Source organism: Amphiprion ocellaris, chromosome 4 (assembly GCF_022539595.1).
Source record: "Amphiprion ocellaris isolate individual 3 ecotype Okinawa chromosome 4, ASM2253959v1, whole genome shotgun sequence".
Classification (NCBI taxonomy): Eukaryota; Metazoa; Chordata; class Actinopteri; family Pomacentridae; genus Amphiprion; species Amphiprion ocellaris.
The window spans coordinates 4200639-4220104 of record NC_072769.1 but is presented as its reverse complement, the minus strand read 5'-3'; the positions used below and the strand labels follow the sequence as shown (position 1 = coordinate 4220104).

General features: G+C 41.9%; 1 protein-coding gene across 2 annotated transcripts in view; it reads right to left on the bottom strand.

The window, feature by feature from the left end:
- Nucleotides 1-189: 189 nt before the first annotated feature.
- Nucleotides 190-19466, bottom strand: part of LOC111571195 (apoptosis-stimulating of p53 protein 2-like) — a 31694-nt gene continuing 12417 nt past the window's right edge. The window contains exons 2-18 of one of the 2 annotated variants that reach the window (XM_035950003.2): nt 18797-18944; nt 17004-17117; nt 15456-15532; nt 15130-15231; nt 13579-13765; nt 11813-12018; nt 11405-11569; nt 11002-11221; nt 9452-9574; nt 9192-9298; nt 8459-8852; nt 6809-7584; nt 6576-6713; nt 5709-5842; nt 5194-5360; nt 4462-4725; nt 190-2566 (exon numbers count right to left, since the gene is read on the bottom strand). In XM_035950003.2, the coding sequence (XP_035805896.2) occupies nt 4487-4725; nt 5194-5360; nt 5709-5842; nt 6576-6713; nt 6809-7584; nt 8459-8852; nt 9192-9298; nt 9452-9574; nt 11002-11221; nt 11405-11569; nt 11813-12018; nt 13579-13765; nt 15130-15231; nt 15456-15532; nt 17004-17117; nt 18797-18944 (3297 nt within the window). In that variant the 3' untranslated portion in view covers nt 190-2566; nt 4462-4486. The remainder of the gene's footprint in view (nt 2567-4461; nt 4726-5193; nt 5361-5708; nt 5843-6575; nt 6714-6808; nt 7585-8458; nt 8853-9191; nt 9299-9451; nt 9575-11001; nt 11222-11404; nt 11570-11812; nt 12019-13578; nt 13766-15129; nt 15232-15455; nt 15533-17003; nt 17118-18796; nt 18945-19466) is intronic. The other variant, XM_023274278.3, reaches the window with a different exon arrangement.

Below are 19466 nucleotides of genomic sequence, written 5' to 3'. Positions count from 1 at the left end.
AGCGTGAACTATTTTTCGTTTTGAAGCGTCCTCCATTGGAAAATAAAGCTTTACCTTGCAAGGACATGAAACAAGGGAACAAACTGGACTTTAAGTTTCCACTACATGATAATGTGATTTAGTTTTAGAACAAATGACACGATGAAATCTGTTTCTGACTTGGTAATTTTCTAAAAAGATGACAAACTGTTAGGCAGCAGAGCAGAAACTTTTAATTAAAGGAACAAAAAATAAAAGAAATCCTTCATAGTATTCTTCCACACACAGGCTGGACTGGCTGCAAACCAAAATAAGCGACTGGACAATAATCCGTGTATGGTTCATTCTTTGGTTTTTCCGTTGAAAAATGAAAAGTAGAGAAAGAAAAAAAAAACGCTGCGTTTTCACCAATTTTAGGGTTTAAACCAGAGGTGTCAAACTCATTTTAGATTTCAAGTGGACTGGCGCAGTAAAATGATAGCATAATAGAGAAACAAATAGACAATAACACAAACGAGACAAAAAAAAGAAACGAAATGACAAAAACATGAGACAGACAACTGAAAAAAGACAAGACAAAATGTTACAAAAACAAGGCACAAAACAACAAAACTGAGAAATAAAATGACAAAAACTGAAACATGACAATACAAAAAAACACCAAATTTAATTAAAAACTTACAAAGTGACAAAAAAGTGAACAAAACAAGACAAAAAATTACACAAATGACACAAGACAAAAATGACAAAAAAGAAAACGACAAAAATAGTCAAACTACACAAGCGAGATTAAAAAAACAAACAAAAAACGACAACAGCATATAAAGCGAAACACGAAATGGCAAAAAAAAACAACAAAAAACACGAATGAGACAAAACAAAACGACAAAAACAAGAATCAAAAGGACAAAAACACGAGACAAGTCAAATAAAACAACAAAAACAAGACAAAATTTCACAAAAATTAGAAATTTTAGGATCAAAACAACTTGTCATGGTCTAGAAATGATTTTAAATTTATAGTTTTACTAATTTACAATCTGCAGTTAATGTCTTCTCTGGAATTTTTACACTTTGAGGGCCGGATTGGACTCTCTGGAGGGCCGCTTTTGGCACGCGGGCCGCATGTTGGACACCCCTGGTTTAAACTAAAAAAGCCTTTTCCCTTCAACGCGCCATTTGGAAGCTACCGGCAGAACTGGAAATCAAATAGTTTTCCATGCAGAACCTCCTGACACTCATTATAGAGCACGTGGAGCTCCATGGCGATGCAGTGTCGCTGATTTCTGCGTGGGTTTTGCCAAAGAGCCTGCAAATGAAATTGAAAAAGTGCTCGAGCTGTTCTAAATGTGTTCGCGGTCCAGACCCGCTCAAAATGTTCTTCCTCTGTGACTTTCGGCGCTTCCGGTGTTGCAACAAATTAACCCTCATGTCGTTCTGAGGGTCAAATTGACCCGTTTAAAGCTTGAAAATGTGAGAGAGAAAAAAATTTCACAGTGAAGCTTCTGATGTCCACATTTTCAACATTTTTGGGAAATCTTTGAACATTTTTTGGTGGAAAAAAAAATGTTAAAAATATTTCTTAAGAACATTCAGAAAAAAAAAATTTTGTGAATGTTCTTAAAGAAAATATTAGAAGTTTTACTGATATATAAGGAATCACTTTAGATATTTTTAGGATTTTTTTGGAAGATTTTTACAAATTTTTTGAAAATATTTACAAGAATTTTCTTGTCAAATTTGGAGGATTTTTTTAAAAATAAAACTTTAAAGGAAAATGTTTAAGGAATTATTGGAATTTTCTTCCTGAAGGTTTTTGGGGGATTTCTTTTTGCAGAATTTTTGGATTTTTTTCAGACAAGGAAACAATATTTTTTGGTGCCCGTGAATGAGGACAACAGGAGGGTTAAAACAACAGCCGGATTTTGTACTTCGGGTTTAAAAAGCTTGAGCAAAAATCCAACACTGTGGTTTTTCATTAGTTAAATAATACATTTCTACATTTAGGATTTAAAAACTGAAATACAACAACAAAAGAAAACGTGGTTTATTGTTTTTTGAGATTTTATTTTGAAATGAAAACCAAAGAATGAACCATACACAGATTATTTTGGACACAACTTAACATGAAATAATTCAGTTTTTACCAATGACAGTGTGGAATGTATTCTGCACATTTGGTGGTTGAAAAGCAAAAGTTCAGTTCCAGCCTTTGGGACGTCTGCTACACTAAAGAAAACAAAATCTCACAAGAGGAAGATGAAAACGTTGACATTCTGGTATCGAGGCTCAGCTGAAGGATGTCAAAGATAACTCACTGATAAGATTCGTAGACCGTGTTGATCTGTTTCTGTCAGTTGAAATCTTATATTTTACTGAAGGAGATGGGGGAACTGCTGTTTCTTCTCTCTCCAGCAGTTCTTTGTTACATTCTTTGTGCTGAAAAACAAACGGCAGTCCAGAAAAGACTTCCCTGCCTGTTTAACATCAGCTGTACGAGTTCGGAGGTTCGTTTCTCTGCTGCTTCTGGTCTCTGAAGGAGATGCTAAGCCAGGCTCCTCTGCCGGGGTTTGATCCTCAGATACAGCTGGAAATAAAAGGGAGAGTTTCTCATTAAAACGCCGTTAAGATAACACGAAGTTCTGAAACTCCTTACATAAGACTGTTGGGTCACAGGATTCTCTCAGCTGCTTTAAAACCTCATTAAAACAGATTTAGGGACTAGAAGGAACAGCAGACTGGCAGCGTGGATGGTTTGTTCAGTGGACAGCATCATCTTTTATAAGGTTCAAGAAGATTTTAAGCAATTTTTGACACATTATCTGATAGTAGCACAGTTTCCACACAGTTCCCTTGTAACCATTGTCCAGTTTACTTTTAAACACTCTGATGAATGAGTCCGAACAAATTACCAAAAACCTCCTGAATAAAGCATTAAAGCAGGGATGTCAAGCTCATCTTAGTTCAGGTTCCACATTCACCCCAACTTGATCTCCAGTGACCAGTAAAACCACAGCATAATAACCTAGAAATAACTTCAACTCCTAATGGTTCCTTTGTTTTAGTGCAAAAATGTACATTCTGAAAATGTTCACATTTAATTAATTACCTTTTTACAAAACATCATGAACAACCTGAAATTTCTGAAGAAAAATAAATTCATTTTCATCAACATTCAGCCTCAGTTTATCATTTCCACATTACAACTTCCAGATCACAGAGTGTCTACAAAGGAACACAACATTTAGTCATCTGGAACTGAACCATAGAGGATTTAATGGAGGATCAAAACCACAAAAGTCAGACAACAAAAGACGAAAACAACAAAAACAAGACAAAATATTCTAAAAATGAGACAGAAAATAACAAAACCGAGATACAAAATGGCAAAAAATGACACGAACGACATGAAACAGAACAAAAAAGAGACAATTAGACAAAAAGGTTACAAAGCGACAAAAAGATGGACAAACGACAAAAACGAAATGAACAATTACACAAATGAGATCAAAAATGACAGAAGTGAGAGACAAATCGACCAACAAGTGGACAAACAACACAAGCGGGACAAAAAAAACACAAAACGGCACAAATGACACACAAAGCAACAAATAAAGCGTAACACAAAACGACAAAAATAGGACAAACAAAACACAAGCAAGACAAAAAGGAACCACAAAACAACAAAAACGAGAAACAAAATGACAAAAATGAGACAAATGGCATGAAACAAGACAAAAAAATAGACAAAAAAGTTAGAAAGTGAAAAAATGGACAAATGACAAAAAATAAAAAATTAAAATATGACAAAATTGAGAAACAAAAGACCAAAAAAATAAACAACACAAATGAGACAAAAAACACAAAACGACAAAAAACATGAGACAAATGACAAAAGTCAGACAAAAAAAGACAAAAAAACAAGACAAAATATTACAAAAAATGAGACAAAACACAAACGAGACCAAAAACGACAAAAGCAAGAAACAAAACAACAAAAAATTAGACAACACAAGCAAGACAAAAAAGAAACACAAAATGACAAAAACGAGAAACAAAAATGACAAAAACATGAGACAAGTGACAAAAGTCAGCAAAAAACAACCAAAAATGAGACAAAATATTACAAAAATGAGACACAAAACGACAAAAGAACAATGAACAATCTAATAATTTACTTTATGATCAAAACAACTTGTCATGGTCTAGAAATGATTTTAAATTTATAGTTTTACTAATTACCAATCTGCAGTTAATGTCTTCTCTGTAATTTTTACACTTTGAAGGCCGGATTGGACCCTCTGGAGGACCGCTTTTGGCCCACGAGCCGCATGTTGGACACCCCTGCTTTAAAGCATCACTTTAAATCAGTCTTAGATCACTACGATGTGTGGGGATCACACAAAATTCATTCACAAGACTCAGTTGAAACACTCGTCTCTAGAATCTTGTCTTATGAACACTTGACTGTCGATTGCTTACTTTTTAAAAACTGGTTAAAACTGGTTTAAGGTCTGTCACTTGTTGGAGGATAAACTCGGCTCACCCCCAGCAGGTTCCGGGGGATGTAGCCCTCGTGGTCGCCACATCGCGCCCACCACCACTCCGTCTCCACTTCGTCCTCCCGCCTCAGCACCGTCATGCAGTCGCCCTCGGTGAAGCCGAGCTCGTCGTCGCTCTGAGGCTCGTAGTCCCACAGGGCGTACACCACGCCTCGGTTCATCACGCCCATCTTTTCCTGAACGCCTACGAGGACACATTGGCAAATGATTGGCAAAATCAAAGCTAGCATCGCTGATAGTGATCGTTTCTGTGTGACATATCAGCTTGGGATCGACGGTCATGACAAGAACATCCTTTCATCACTATGTGCTCAGAGTGACTGCACAGAAAAGGCCCTGAAAACAAGACGTTGGGATGGCAGAAGCTCTCTTCTCAACTTAACTGATAAAAGAGGTTGATGTTTAATGGAAACACAACTTAAAAATCCCAATCCCTAAAAAACACCCAAATCTGAAATTTGAGAACAACACATGCTTGGCTTGCTTTCCCTGATCTCTTCTCACAACTTTAAAAATCCTGTCAGAGAATCAAGGAACTTCCCCATAGACCCTGGAACAAAGTACCACCTCAGCTTCCTAGAGTTGTGTTTTCTATCAGCATGTTTCATAATCATGGCAATCATTCAGCGCCTTGCACTAAGTTTTGTCTCACCATAGAGGAACTGTGAGCACTGAGCGTAGCCGTCCTCCATCTCCTCACACTTGTCAGCAGCCGTCTGCATGTCGCTGTACGTGGTGGCGAACACGGCAGCCCCCGACTCCACCAGGAACTTACAGACCTGAACGTTGTTGCAGGAAGCAGCACAGTGAAGCGGGGTCCTACAGATAAGGAGAAAGAGGGGCAAGTATGGATCAAACAGGTTTGGTCCTGTGCTTACTCATCGCTGTTTCCTTGGCTGGAAAATGAACCGAGCCGATCAGAACTTTGGAGGATGGATCAACGATGGGTATGCTGTCTTCCTATACAGTTAGCCTCATCCATGAAAAATTCCAAGGCGAAAAGAGCAACAGAAATGGCACCAAGTATGGATGATATGCTCTCAACTGTTTTGTTTCTTTTGAGAGTTACTATTCCTTAAATTAACATAGTTCTTAGATGGACAAAGATGTCAACCAACTGCTATTGGCTGAAAACGACATTGGCTGGACAGGGCGACTCAGACTCACCAGCCATCACTGTCGGCAGCGTTGACATTGACACCAAACTGAACCAAGAACTTGACAATCTCCGTGTGCCCGGCACACACGGCATTGTGCAACGCCGTGATGCCTTCATCGTTCGGCATACTGGGGTCATCAACCTGTATGTGATCACAAAAGTCTCATGAATCTCAAGTGAAACATTTAGATGGCAAATCCATATAAACATACCAGCAGATTTGGAGTGTCGCATTAAAAAATCTGAAGAAACACAACCTGCCGCTAAGTCAGTAGCAACTGCAAGACAACTCGAAGTTGCTCCCAATGGCAGGCGAGCGCCTTTCATGGCCACTCTGTTGCCATTGGTGTGTAAATGTGTGTGTGAATGGGTAAATGAGAAAGATGTTTTGAAGCGCTTTGGGTACCAATAAGGTAGAAAGGCGCTATATAAGTGCAGATCATTTACCATTTATTAATACAACAAACGAAAATTAACACGTCCCCCTTGGACTGTTCATCTGATGTTCAAAAGCTGCAGTACTTGACAAGTATCTTTATGCATTCTGGGTTAGTCCTACAAAGGAGTTCCCCGAGGAAACCTCGACAAATGAGTCATAACAAGAACGTAATAAACATAAGTTTCTCCACCAGGATTATAGTGTGTGAATGGTACAGTGCACCCTGCTGTGGGTGTGGACTGAGGTTATGGGAGGTGGAGGAGTCCCGATGCTGAGCTCAGCATCGTGTCATCTTCAGCTATTGGTGATGGATCAAGAGAAACCACTTGTTCCTTGCAGTTTCTGCATCTGCATAAAATTGAGTAGTTTTGCAAATGTATTTCTCCCTGGTGGATGTGTGGAGTAAAACCAAACGACAGTGTGTAGTGTCGCTCACATCGTAGATGACTCTCTGGACGAGGTCGTACTCGCCCTCCAGAGATGAATCCAGCAGCAGGGCCAGAGGGTTGAACTTGACCCCCATACCGTGGTGGATCCGCTCCGAGCCGGCTTTATGGAGGATCGATCTCTTACCCTGAAAGGAAGAACAGGTGAACATTTGTTGTTGTTATACTTTGGTAAATCTTTAAATATCAATCAGAATAAACATCTTGCTATTCCCTCACTCACCGGTGGCACTGTGACCTGTCCGGTCACCTCTGGAGGTTGCAGGTTGATGGCATCGTTCACCTGCTCTGCCTCCCCACAGCTTGGGTAAGGTGGAGGTGGGTAGGGGGGGAACTCCTCTAGAAAGTGGCTATGAACCAAGGTAGAAGGGCCTATCTCCTCTTCCGCTGTGTCTTCCGGAGGTGGGGGCAAGGAGCGGCAGGAGGTGGCATCAGGGATGGGGGAGCGAGGTGGCAGTGGAGGTGGAGTCAGGGCGTCCTCGAGGCTCTCATCAGACAGCTCGTTGAAGCCAGGTCCGCTGTTGTCCTCAGCCTTGGACATTATATCTGCAACACCAGTCCTGTCCTCATGAACTGCTGGCTGCTCATAGGTCCCAGCTGGACCAATGGTCTCCATGGGGATAGTTTCCATGGCAGCCAGAGTGGTCTTCTGGTAAAGCAGCTTCTGGATATTGGGACCAGCTGGGCCCTCAGGCTCTGTAATGGAACTGCGTTTCTTCAGGGGTCGGGGGGCGTGGTGCAGCCGGCGCCTCAGGGCCTCCAGGTCGGCGTCGCTGGGGTTCCTGTGAGGGTTGGACAGGAAGGGGAGGAGCTTGGTGGGGCTGAGGGGCCGAGGGGTGGCACGTTCTGCTGCGTCTCCTCCGCCACCATCGGCATTACCTGGGCAACTGTTGTCAGTCTCACTGCCATTAGACATGCAAAACCCAGAATTAAAGGCAGTGCTGTCTGAGCTGACAGTCTGCTGCCCCCCGCTGGCTGGGAGGACTGGTTTTCCGTACACTGGAAAGGGCGAGAACAGAGAGTAGAATCACCAGGACAGTTTCCAAAGTGGAAAGTGCTACATAGTGCAACAGCAAATTCCATCTTTCCTGGACAAACAAAAAAAGTTGTGACTACAAGTTTTTCAAACATTTCTGACAATTTGTCAAATTTAGACACTATTATATTCCTTAAAAGTCAAGTGGAATGAGTGTTGAGCCGGACAGTTATTTGTTTCAGGTACCACAGCGGTAACTATTGGTGCTTTTCCATTAGCACCTACTCGGCTTGACTCAGCTCGACTCAACTCGACTCAGTTTCAGTCATTTTCCATTCCAATTGAGTACCACCTCATTGCGGGTGGAGTCGTCATAGCACAGTGGCAAAACGTAAGAAACAGCAACAACAAAATACACTTTGGAGCTTTTCCAGCTTCTCCCGACACTGCTTCATTGTCCTACTGTATCCGTGGGCAGCCATCCGCTCGGAAACCTCCTGATAAACTTTCTCATTGCCAGTCGCACCGTCCAGCTCCCTCAGTATTCTTTGGTCCGCCACCAAAGACAGAAAAGTCTCGACCTCCTCATTCGCCCACGGTACAGGTCTGGCTGCCATATTCAAATTTTGTCAAGTCCACGAAGGAGTCGCTCTCGTGTGTCGTCACTCCCTGTCCAATCAGTGGCCTGCACTCTGTAGACATCACATTATCGGATCCACTCAGCTCGCTGGGAACCCCGACCCAGTAGGAACTAAAATAGAACCTGGTACCAGGTACTACGTCCTGATAGAAAACCTCACAAACCAAGTAGAGTCGAGCCGAGTAGGTGCTGGTGGAAAAGCGCCATATGTAAGTAACAACAGTATTCACATAGTGGTGGCTGAATCAGTGCCTCACCTCGGGGCTGGCTGCGGGGCAGGGTGCCCTGGCCACCCGGCTGGTAGCCCTTCCCGGGTGTAGCCTGCTGGGTGTACATGGAGTAGATGGACGAAGCTGCCAGAGTCTGCGGCTTCTGCAGCACAGGAGGATGGCCGTCTGAGAGGTCGGGGGTGTAGGGCCGAACAGCCACCGCAGGAGGACTCTCCTGCTTGTTGGGCAGAGGGAGGGTGTTGCTGTGGCTGGAGATGATTCCCAGGGCCCTGAGGTGGCCCCCAACGGGCTTCACCTTACCAGGGAAGGTCCCAGTGCTGTAGGAGGGCTTCGAGAAGGACGTTGGGTCAGATGAGGAGAATGGTTTAGGCTTACTGGGTAGTGGGGGTGGCAGCATCTTGGACAGACCATTACCCGAGGCCTAAAGTAAAAGCAAACATGGATACAAGGAGAGATTTATACTCAGTAAAGATGGATAACGTAAAATAAAAAACAAAAGCATGACTTCTGCAAGAGATGCCCTCCACTAGCTGCTTGTTAAACAGAGAACTGATTTTAGAGTGCCTTTATTTGTTAATAAAGCAATAGCGAGGGTTGGCTCCTGGGTACATTTTAGAACTTACTCCTACTCTACCTGTATTTATGTTAGATCCTCAGAACTGCTGCGTTTGACTGTCCTATGATTGAAGCTGGTGGGTTAGAGAGATTACTCTTCCTTACTATTTTATAGTAAGGAATGGAAGGAAGAGTCCACTGATACCTGATTGTCCCTGAGCAAGTTCTCAGAAGTGTGATTGGTTCGTGAAGGGACAGGTGGCGGGACGTCAGAGCCGGAGGGAAACTTCTGATCGCTGAGGGTCTCACCACCTCAAAGAGGAAAGAACACTAACATTTTATATTCTGAGGAAGTTTTTTAAACACAGCTGATGGACAGATGTTTCATTCCTTCTCTTCTGGGTCGGAGAATTCAAAATGGAACAATGAGTGCAGGTACGTTGCATGTTTTGGGGCCTAACTGACCTGAGTTGTGGCAGCTGAGGCTGGACATGCGAGGCAGGGTGGAGGCATGGCTGTGACCCCCGCTGGATTCAGGAAACGAGCAGCTCCAGTCAGAGAGTTTCGTTGTTTTTGAGGCGTTAAAACCTGTGAAAAACAAACGCACTTAAATACCATACGCTGTAGGTGCTAGTTCTGATGGTGGAGTGCAGAGGGTGTCCAACATGTGGCCCCCGGGCCAAAAGCGGCCCTCCAGAGGGTCCAATCCGGCCCTCAAAGTGTAAAAATTCCAGAGAAGACATTAACTGCAGATTGTAAATTAGTAAAACTATAAATTTAAAATCATTTCTAGACCATGACAAGTTGTTTGGATCATAAAGTGAAATACTAGATTGTTCATTGTTCTTTTGTCGTTTTGTGTCTCATTTTTGTAATATTTGTCTTGTTTTTGTTGTTTTTGTCTGACTTTTGTTGTTTGTCTCATGTTTTTGGCGTTTTGTGTTTCCTTTTTGTCTCGCTTTTTGTGTTGTCTACTTTTTTGTCGTTTCTTGCTTTTGTCAGTTTTGTCTTGTTTGTGACATTTGTGTAATTTTTTGTCTCGTTTTGTCATTTGTCCATTTTTTTGTTGCTTTGTAACTTTTTTGTCTAAATTTTTGTCTGTTTTTTGTTTTGTTTCGTGTCATTTGTCTTAATTTTGTTGTTTTATGTCTCATTTTTGTAATATTTTGTCATTTTGTGTTTTGCTTTATTTATTATATTGTGTATCATTTTTGTCGTTTTGTGGTGTTTTTGTCTTGCTTGCGTTGTTTGTCTACTGTTTTGTCATTTTGTTTCTCGCTTTTGTCATTTTTGGTCTCGCTTGTGAATTTTGTGTAATTTTTTGTTGCATTTTGGTCGTTTGTCCATTTTTTTGTCCTGTTGTAAGTTTTTTGTCTTATTTTTGTCATTTTATGTTTTGCTTTTTTCGTTGTTTTGAGCATTATTTTTGTCATTTTGTGGTTTTTTTTTGTCTTGCTAATGTTTTTTGTCTCATTGTTGGTCATTTTGTTTCTCAACTTTGTCATTTTGCATCTCATTTTTGTAACATTTTGTCTTGTTTTTGATGCATTTTTTTTTCTTTTTTTGTCTATCTTTTGTGATTTTGATCCTCCAGTAAATCTTCTCTGTTTCAGTTCGATGACTAAATGTTGTGTTCCTTTGTAGACACTCTGTGATCTGGAAGTTGTAATGTGGAAATGATAAACTGAGGCTGAATGTTGATGAAATTGAATTTATTTTTCTTCAGAAATTTCACGTTGTTTGTGATATTTAGTAAGAAGATAATTCCTTAAATGTGATCATTTTCAGAACGTACTTTCTTGCACTAAAAAAAGGGAAAATGTGGAGTTGTGGTTATTTATTGGTTATTATGCTGTGATTTTACTGGTCTGGCCCACTGGAGATCAAACTGGACTGAATGTGGAACCTGGACTAAGAAGACTTCCTGGTGTAGTGATTGACACAAGTCCAATGAGGTCAAACGTACTTGTAGAAAAATGTTCTCCTTTTTTTCTATTAACCGCCTGATTGTGTACCTGAAGCTGGTTTGACTGGTCTCGGCGGTGGCTTCAGGGACGAGTCCGGCATGGGCAGGGTGGCAGTGCCGTCTGGGTATGCCGGCTTCACCAGAATCTCCTGGTGAGTCGGCACTGGAGGCGCCTGAGGGGTGGATGTGGAGGACGACTGTATGTACGGCCCGACTGCTGCTACTCTGGAGCCTCCACCATGCTGAGGGACGACCCCATCTGAAGCCACCTGGAGGGAACAGAAACATCTGACTGTAGCCTTTATGGCTGATGTTTAGTCCTGTCTGTGGGTAGAAGCTAGTCGCTAAGGGACCAAAACTGTTCAGGACAAACAAAACAAAGCTTGAAATCCAGCCTAAATGTGGATAAATTGGTCAATTGAAATCTCTAATGCTAATTGACAGTTTCTCACTGGTAGATTCTCCTTCTGCTGCAGGGCGGCCTTCTTCTTCCAGAGCCGCTGTCGGAGCTCGGCCAGCCGCCGGTCCATTGCCGCCACCTCCAGGTTCCTCTTGTTCAGGCTGTCTCTCTGCTGCTGCAGCCGGACGCTCTGGTCCTGGTTCAGCTTGTTCCTGAGCTGGAGGGGAAGAAGGCATCAGAACGGGTGTTTCTGAAGGGTTCATCGAGTTCAGTTTAAGACTTTTAAGAACGTAAATGCAATTTATAGTTGATTCACAATCATCCAAAGAGTTAAAGTCCAATGAAACACCAGAAGCAGAGATGGATCACATTATGTTAGCTGCAGAAAATGGATGGATTGTTCATGACGGAATGACTGCATTTTAACACAGGACAGTAGAGTTTAGTGCTGAGATCTGACCTGCAGCTCTTTATAGAGGCGCTCCAGCTCAGCGGTGGAGGAGGCGTTGTGGTGGTGAGAAAGAGGAGGAGGAGGAAGAGGAGGCTCCAGTCTGCTGCTCCTCAGCGCCTCCAGCTGGTCGCTCAGCTCCTCCACTCTGGCCACGGCCACCAGCAGCTCCCTCTGCTTCTGCTGGAACAGGCCGGTCATCTGCTCGATCTCCTCCACTGATAGACAACCGCATGAACAGATTCAGAAACTCACAGCAGTTTAATACCTGTGGATTCACTCAGTACAGTTTCTGAAGAATGTTTCCAAATGTATTAGTCTAAAATCAGAAAAATGTTGATTAAAACAGATTAAATCTGGTGCACAACACAACCAGACAACAAATCTCAGACAAACACACATACGGCTGAACACATGTGGATGTGAAATGATGAAATGGTCTCACATTTGAAAAGACAAGCAGCTTAATGTAAATCCTGTAATTTCTGTAAAGATAAAACTGAGTCATGGTCAGATCTACTGGATCTCATTTCAACTAAGCTGATCTGGTCCAAGCTGTCTGATGGACAGTTTCCATTAACTCCATTTCATATACTTAGATGTCCATCTGTGCTTTCTGCACACACGGCTATGCAATGATTACTGCTGAACAAATCCTGTTGTTACTTATGAGTGACAGAATTTGCATTTTAATTTTTAAAAAATCACGCCGCGTGTAGAAGCATTGTAAAACCTATTTTCTGTATTGTTTTCTCCTGATTTTAACCCTGTAAAACCCAAATATAGAAAAAAATTAGCAGAATAATAAATTAAATAAACAAAAAATGTATTATATATACTAAACCAAATATAGATAAAATGCATAATAATAATAAAAATAATGATGATAATATATAAACCCAAATATAGAAGAAAATGAGCAAAAAAGCAAAAGAAAAAATATATTAAAAAAATTTTTATATATATATATAAATTTTTTTTTAAATATATATATATATATAAAAATTTATATATATATATATATATATATATATATATATATATATATATATATATATATATATATATATATATATATATCAGTTTTATTTTAATAAAATAAAACTGATGTTGTATTACTGCAACAGTGTGTTTTACAGGGTTACCCTAGCCCTTTTATTTTGTGTATTGCCCAGTGATTTCTGCAGCTTTTTTTCAGATTTTGTTTTGAAAAAGCACAACATTTATTTTGAAAAGTGCCACTTTCTATATGCAGCTTAAAGCTGAGGTAGGCAGTATTTCCTTTGGCATTATTGGGCAGTGGTCCAAGAGGAAATCAGATTTCTGCACCTCCTCTTGGCTCGATTTTCAGGCTTAGAGAATCTGATGGGAGAAACCCCTGAGACAGTTTATAAAGAGCAACAAACATGGTGGGAATAGGTGGTGGTGGAGCAGTGGCATAAACAGACACCTTTTACTCCAGAGAGTGAGGTCTGAGTTCCACTTGGAGACAAGAATACTTGAGTTTGGCTTGACCGCTTTTAGATATTTGAAATACATACATATATGCTGGCTAACATCATCTCCAAGTGTCTGTCACTGACGCTGATAACAACAATGTCCAGCTGTCACCTGATCCCTGCAGGAACCTGAGACTCTACATCCACTCTATAGTCTACTCTGCTGTCACACCATCGATGGTTTCTGCCTGCAGCCACAAGTTTAACCAATAAAACTGTGATGTTTCCCTTTAAAATGGTACAGAATCTGTCCACCCCCATGACCTCACAGACACTGACCTAGCTTGCTGTTGCTCAGGCGTTTCTGCTCCACTTGGCCCCTGAGGGCCCGGACCCGTCGCAGTTTGGCCTCCTGGTTGTGTGCGTTCTCTCTGAGCTGTCGCAGTCGCTCCTGCTCAGACGCATCCTGCTGCTGCTGCTGCTGCTGCCGCTGATCCTGCAGCTTCAGGTAGTGCAGCCTCTGCTCCTGCAACACCAACAAACACCCTCAGTCATCTGCATTAGCTGAATGCTACTAGGTGCTATCATGCTAGCCAGTGAGAGATCCCTTCCAGAGGCGCAATGGAATACATGGGGGACAAAATCAAAGAACTTGTTTTCCATCCATCCATCCATCCATCCATCCATCATCCATCCATCCATCCGTCCATCCATCCATCCGTCCATCCATCCATCCGTCCATCCGTCCATCCATCCATCATCCATCCATCCATCCATTGTCTTCCTCTTATCCACTGTCAGGTCATGGAGGCAGCAGATGAAGCAGGTCATTCCAGACGTTCCTCCTCCCAGCAACACTTTCCAGCTCTTCCTGGGGGATCTTGAGGTGTTCCCAGGCCAGATGAGATATATAATCTCTCCAGCGAGTTCTGGATCTTCCCTGGAGTCTCCTCCCAGGAGGACGTGTTCAGAAAACCTCCAAAGGAAGTCTCCCTGGAGGCGTCAGAATCAGATGTCCAAACCACCTCAACTGGTTCCTTTAGAGGTGAAGGAGCAGCAGCTCTACTCTGAGCTCCCTCTGGATGTCTGAGCTTCTCCCCCTATCTCTAAGGCTGAGCCCAGACACCCTACAGAGGAAGCTCATTTCAGCTGTTTGTATCCACGATCTCATTCTTTGGGTCACTACCCAGAGTTCATGACCATAGATGAGGGTTGGAACGTAGATGGATGGTAAACTGAGAGCTTCTCCTTGTGGCTCAGCTCCCTCTTCACCACGACGGTTTCAACACAACACCCACATTAATACTGAGGCCACCAATCCTCCTGTCCATCTCATGCTCCATTTTCCCATCACTCATGAACAAGATCGCGAGATACTTGAACTCCTTCCCTTGGGGAAGCAACTCCCCCCAGCCTAGAGGGAGCAATCCACCAGTTTCCATCAGAGGACCATGGCCTCGGACTTGGAGGTGCATTTCTGAAAGTTTATCTGAAGCTTATATGAGACTTTAGCAGTCTCAGTTCATATCATCACACATATCCTCAAAAGTTGAAGTCCCTTTCATGTGAAATTGTCTTTGTGTTTCCTTGACCCTTTCTTGAGTATACCAATCAACAAGTAACAGAGGAATAAGGGGGTTACTTAGGGCCCCAGGTAACGGAGGTAATCCCGGGTAACCCTGAGGCCCAGGAGCACTTAAGAGGGGAGGAGGTAATACTATAGTAAGTAGAAGTCATACATTAGCAGAAACAACACAATGGGTGTTTGAAGACAGCAGCAGAAAAAGCTGCATATTTGGAGGACTGCACTATTAGGGGTATTGGGGTAGTAATAATAGTAGTCGGAGTACAAGTAGCAGCATTAGTGATAGCGCATTGTTTGAGTTGTACCTTGGAGGCCAGCAGCTGCTGCTGGGCGTTGATCTGCTGCTGCTGCCGGGTTGCCAGATCCTGCAGCTCGCTCAGCGTCACGTCCAGCCGAGGAGCTGAGACCTGCAGCACATGCAGAAAGTTCACCTTCACATGGACAGATGCCTTCAAAGATACATCACACACTATCGCAGGATTTAAAACTGCAATGCACAACCTTCTGTACATTCCAGCTACAGCCCAGGGTGAGGGTTTGATTGTAGGTTTGTTTCAGGTTGTTTGCAGTAAAAGGTTACGTTTACAGAAGCGGAACAGAGATGATCTATGTCTTTTCATCTGACTCTCACCCCATTCTCCAGACATCTCTCCACCGAAGCTTTCCCCTGGTTCCTTTTCATCATTTGATCTGCAGCTCTGGATCCACCTGGACACAAAAATAGAGTTAGCATTGATGCAGATTTTTACATTTTGAGCCATTATTCAGGCTCTGTGGATGCTGTCGTAGGTGTGTCAGTCCAGCACTCCAGTGCAAAATATCTCGATGATTAGATAAATCGCCATGGAATGTGCCCATCATAGATAGTCTTTGTACAAAAGTCTTGTCAAAGTCTTCTGATTGGACTGACTTGAGATGTGATAGAGATGTTCTTGGTCACATTGAGTTTCCAATGACTTTAATTAACTCCTAGTTTTCTATGACAGGATCAATGAAACACATGCGTCTTTGTCTCAAAAAAACAGTAGTGTATTTTGGTTCTTTCAAAAATTTATTAGAGGTTTTCTGAAAATATGCCTAAATCTGCTGGGTCACCACTGGACAGGTCACCAGCCAATCACAGCTTGAGCTGAGGCAACAGCGCTGGCCACTGCCCCACCGTGCTGCCTGACTTTTTGGCAGTTTAAAATGATCTCAGTGACCGGTCAGACCTGGACTGTTAATCTGCTCAGGAAACCCAAATCACAATCCATCAGAGAAAATCAACTCGACTCTTTTCATTTATAAGCTGATTAAAAGTCATGACACTGGAACTGGCTTTATTTTCACCCTGTGATGAAGATGCAGTCGTGAAACTTTACAAGTGGTGTAACTGAAAGAGTCTGCGGTGAAATCCTGGAAAAGCATCAATAAAGAAGAATGCAAAAGTTTGTTGATGTCAATGGGTCACAGGTTTGATGCGGTTATTACAACTAAATATTAAGTCTGATTCACTTTAATCGATTTTAAATCTACTTGTTCCAATACTTTCGCTCACCTAAAAATGTGGTGTTTCGTTACAAATAATGCTATCTTCTAAGTTGTGTATCAAATCCAGATGTAAACACCTGGAAATAAAAGCTGAAATGTTGATCTCTGGTCTCATATTCATCGTTTGATGTCAAACTCAAATGTTTTCAGTCTACAGCAGAAATAAAGTAACTGGCCTCACTGTTCCAGTACTTTTGAAGAGGATAAAAACTGCTTGGATTGTTGGCTTCTCTGTTCTTTGTTTATAACATTTAAAGTGCTATGAGATGATATGTTGTGAATTGGGACTATATAAATAAAACTGAGTTGACTTTTTATTGAATTGAAACCATCTGAGCAGCAGTAAGCTATGGGAGGAATTAAGGGTACAAATGTGGATACCAGCCTTCAGGCTACAGTTTACGTGGATGTCCCTTTACCTTCCTACATTACCACAAAAAAGAAACCAAATTAAGAGGTATTCAGATGAATAATGCCTTCATTTACTACAATTCCAAAAATTCACTCCAACAAGGACACAATCCCTCACTGGCTTCCCATCAACCAAAATGTATAATAGTGCTGCATTTTGCTGAACCACAACCAAGATTAAGGAACTGTGTCTAGGTGTTAAAAAGTCTGAGGTGGTGGACAGGTGTGTTTTTCTTACCTGCGTCCCGTCCAGGAGCCCTCTGGTGACGCAGGAGGTAACGGACCTCCCCCCTCTGCTGCCCCCATCGCTGTAACACCTCCAACATCCGCTCCCCATCTCCAATTACACGTTCTGAATGGTTGGAAAACAGAATAAATAAGGTCACACGAAGAAAATGAGATGGCTAAACTATGTAGTATTTACAATATGCGATTAGGAATATGTGGAAGTGTGGCGTAACAATGTCTTTGTGTTTCTGGAGTCTTCTGGAATCACTTAGAACACAACAGCTGAACATCTTGATCATATGTGATCTGGCCATGTCCCTTAATCTCACATTTTGTCTAACGTCAAAATGTCTTTTCACCCGCTACATGACCCAGTCTGTTCAGATTGAGGGCTCTTTGTCTCGGGTATTGCAAGTGAAAAAGGGCGTCCCTCAAGGTTCTGTGCTGGGTCCATTATTATTCAGTATTTACATAAATAATGTCAGACAGAATATTAAAAACTCAGCGTTTCATTTCTACGCTGATGATACTGTCATATACTGACTGCACCCACTCCTGCTGAGGCTTTTCAGTATTTACAGCTTCTGTTTGATAGAGTCCAGAAACAACTTTGTCATCTGCAACTTCTTTTAAATGCACACAAAACAAAATGTATGTTCTTTACTACTTCAAAAACTACCAGATCAGCACTGTTTGAAATTTTTTTTACAAGAAATGGTCAACAAATAGAGTTGGTATCTACTTTTAAATATCTAGGATTTTTAATTGATGACTGTTTGTCTTTTCAGGAGCACATTCAATATATACTAAAAAAAAAAAACCCTGAAACTCTTAAGATTTTATTACAGAAACAAGTCTTACTTCTCTTTTTGAGTGAAACAGAAATTGGTAGAAACAACCTTTTTGCCTGTTATTGACTATGGAGATGTGTTGTATATGAAAGCTTCTGCTAGTTGTCTTAGCATGCTGGATAGTGTGTACCATGGGGCGCTGAGATTCAGTATCAGATATGGTCTCCTTACTCACCACTGTGAGCTCTATTCTAAAGTTAACTGGACATCTCTAAGTGCCGACGTCTCAGTCATTGGTGGTTATTTACATAATCATTCTGGGTATTGTTCCTTCCTATTTGTCTTGTCTTTTAACAAGGAAACATGGAAGTCACAATCTCCCATCTATGGATACTCTGCAGTTTGTCGTCCCCAAAGTATGATCTGAATTGGGCAACAAAGCATTTAGATTTTCTGCACCTGATGCTTGGAATCAATTACAATCTGAACTTCAACTTCCAGCCCTTGTTGCACTGAATGAGTTTAAAGTTCAGGTGAAATCTTTACAGTCTACCTGGCCTGTATGCAAGTGTTATGTGTCAGCAAGTTTTAATGTTAATTTTATCTATTGTTTACTGTATTTAATGTGAAGATGCTGCTGCCCTCTTGGCCAGGTCTCCCTTGTAAAGGAGATCTCTGGTCTCAATGGGACTAAGCTGGTTAAATAAATGTTAAATAAAAAATGATACTGCCAGAATCCAACCAACTGCAACGTGATCCAAGCACTGCTGCTTAAATCCAACAGAAAATGGAATCACATCACTCAATCCTGATTTTTCTCCATGAACTGAAACAGATTGTGAGACAGATCCTATCACCTAACACCAGTGACGGACCTCATCAGCACTCTCTGGTAGAACAGGAACAAATCACTGCAGCCAGTTAAGATATCCATTCATTCTCAAGACAGCAGCCCTACAACCATCGGTGGACAGTTTTGGCGTTCTGTGCAGATCCGTTTTTGGAAACTCACCTGAGCCTCTCCACATCTCAGCCAGGTAGCAGTCAGCCTCGCCAGGCTCCTTGCAGAGCTCCACCACATCCCTGCACAGCGTCTCTGGCGTGATGGGAACCTCGTTAAAGTGGTGGTCGTTGTTGCTAAGGTACACGGTGAGGAACATCTACAAACACAGGGTAGATGAAGCAGAAAAACAAGGGTGAGGTCATATCAGGAATCCAGAGTTCATTCATTCATCTGCTCTATGTTATTTAGAACTTACTGCCTCTCCCAACACCTCAACCTTGCCAACCCTGACAACATTTAAAAGTGCTGATTTCTTTCGGCAAATTTATCCTGACTTCGGGGTAGAAACGTGACTCTTGGCTGGACGTGGCCACCGTGATGACACTTATTGGTCCATGAACCACCATTCTGAAGCCTTGAGTTTGGAATTTGGTTGATGCTGTCTCACTCTTTTGAAACCAGACGTAATGAGTGAATGAGCAGTCAAGGACACTATACACTGACACACGGTAGCGGCCAGCTGTTTACAACGTAGAGGTATAAACTCTAAATGGGACCACCATTTACCAACTGAACATGGCGCTGTATTCAAAAAGTCTTCAGACATGTTATTGAGACTATAGACTCATTAGAAAAATGTTTACTGAGGTAAGAAATCAAATGAATACAATCAGACTTC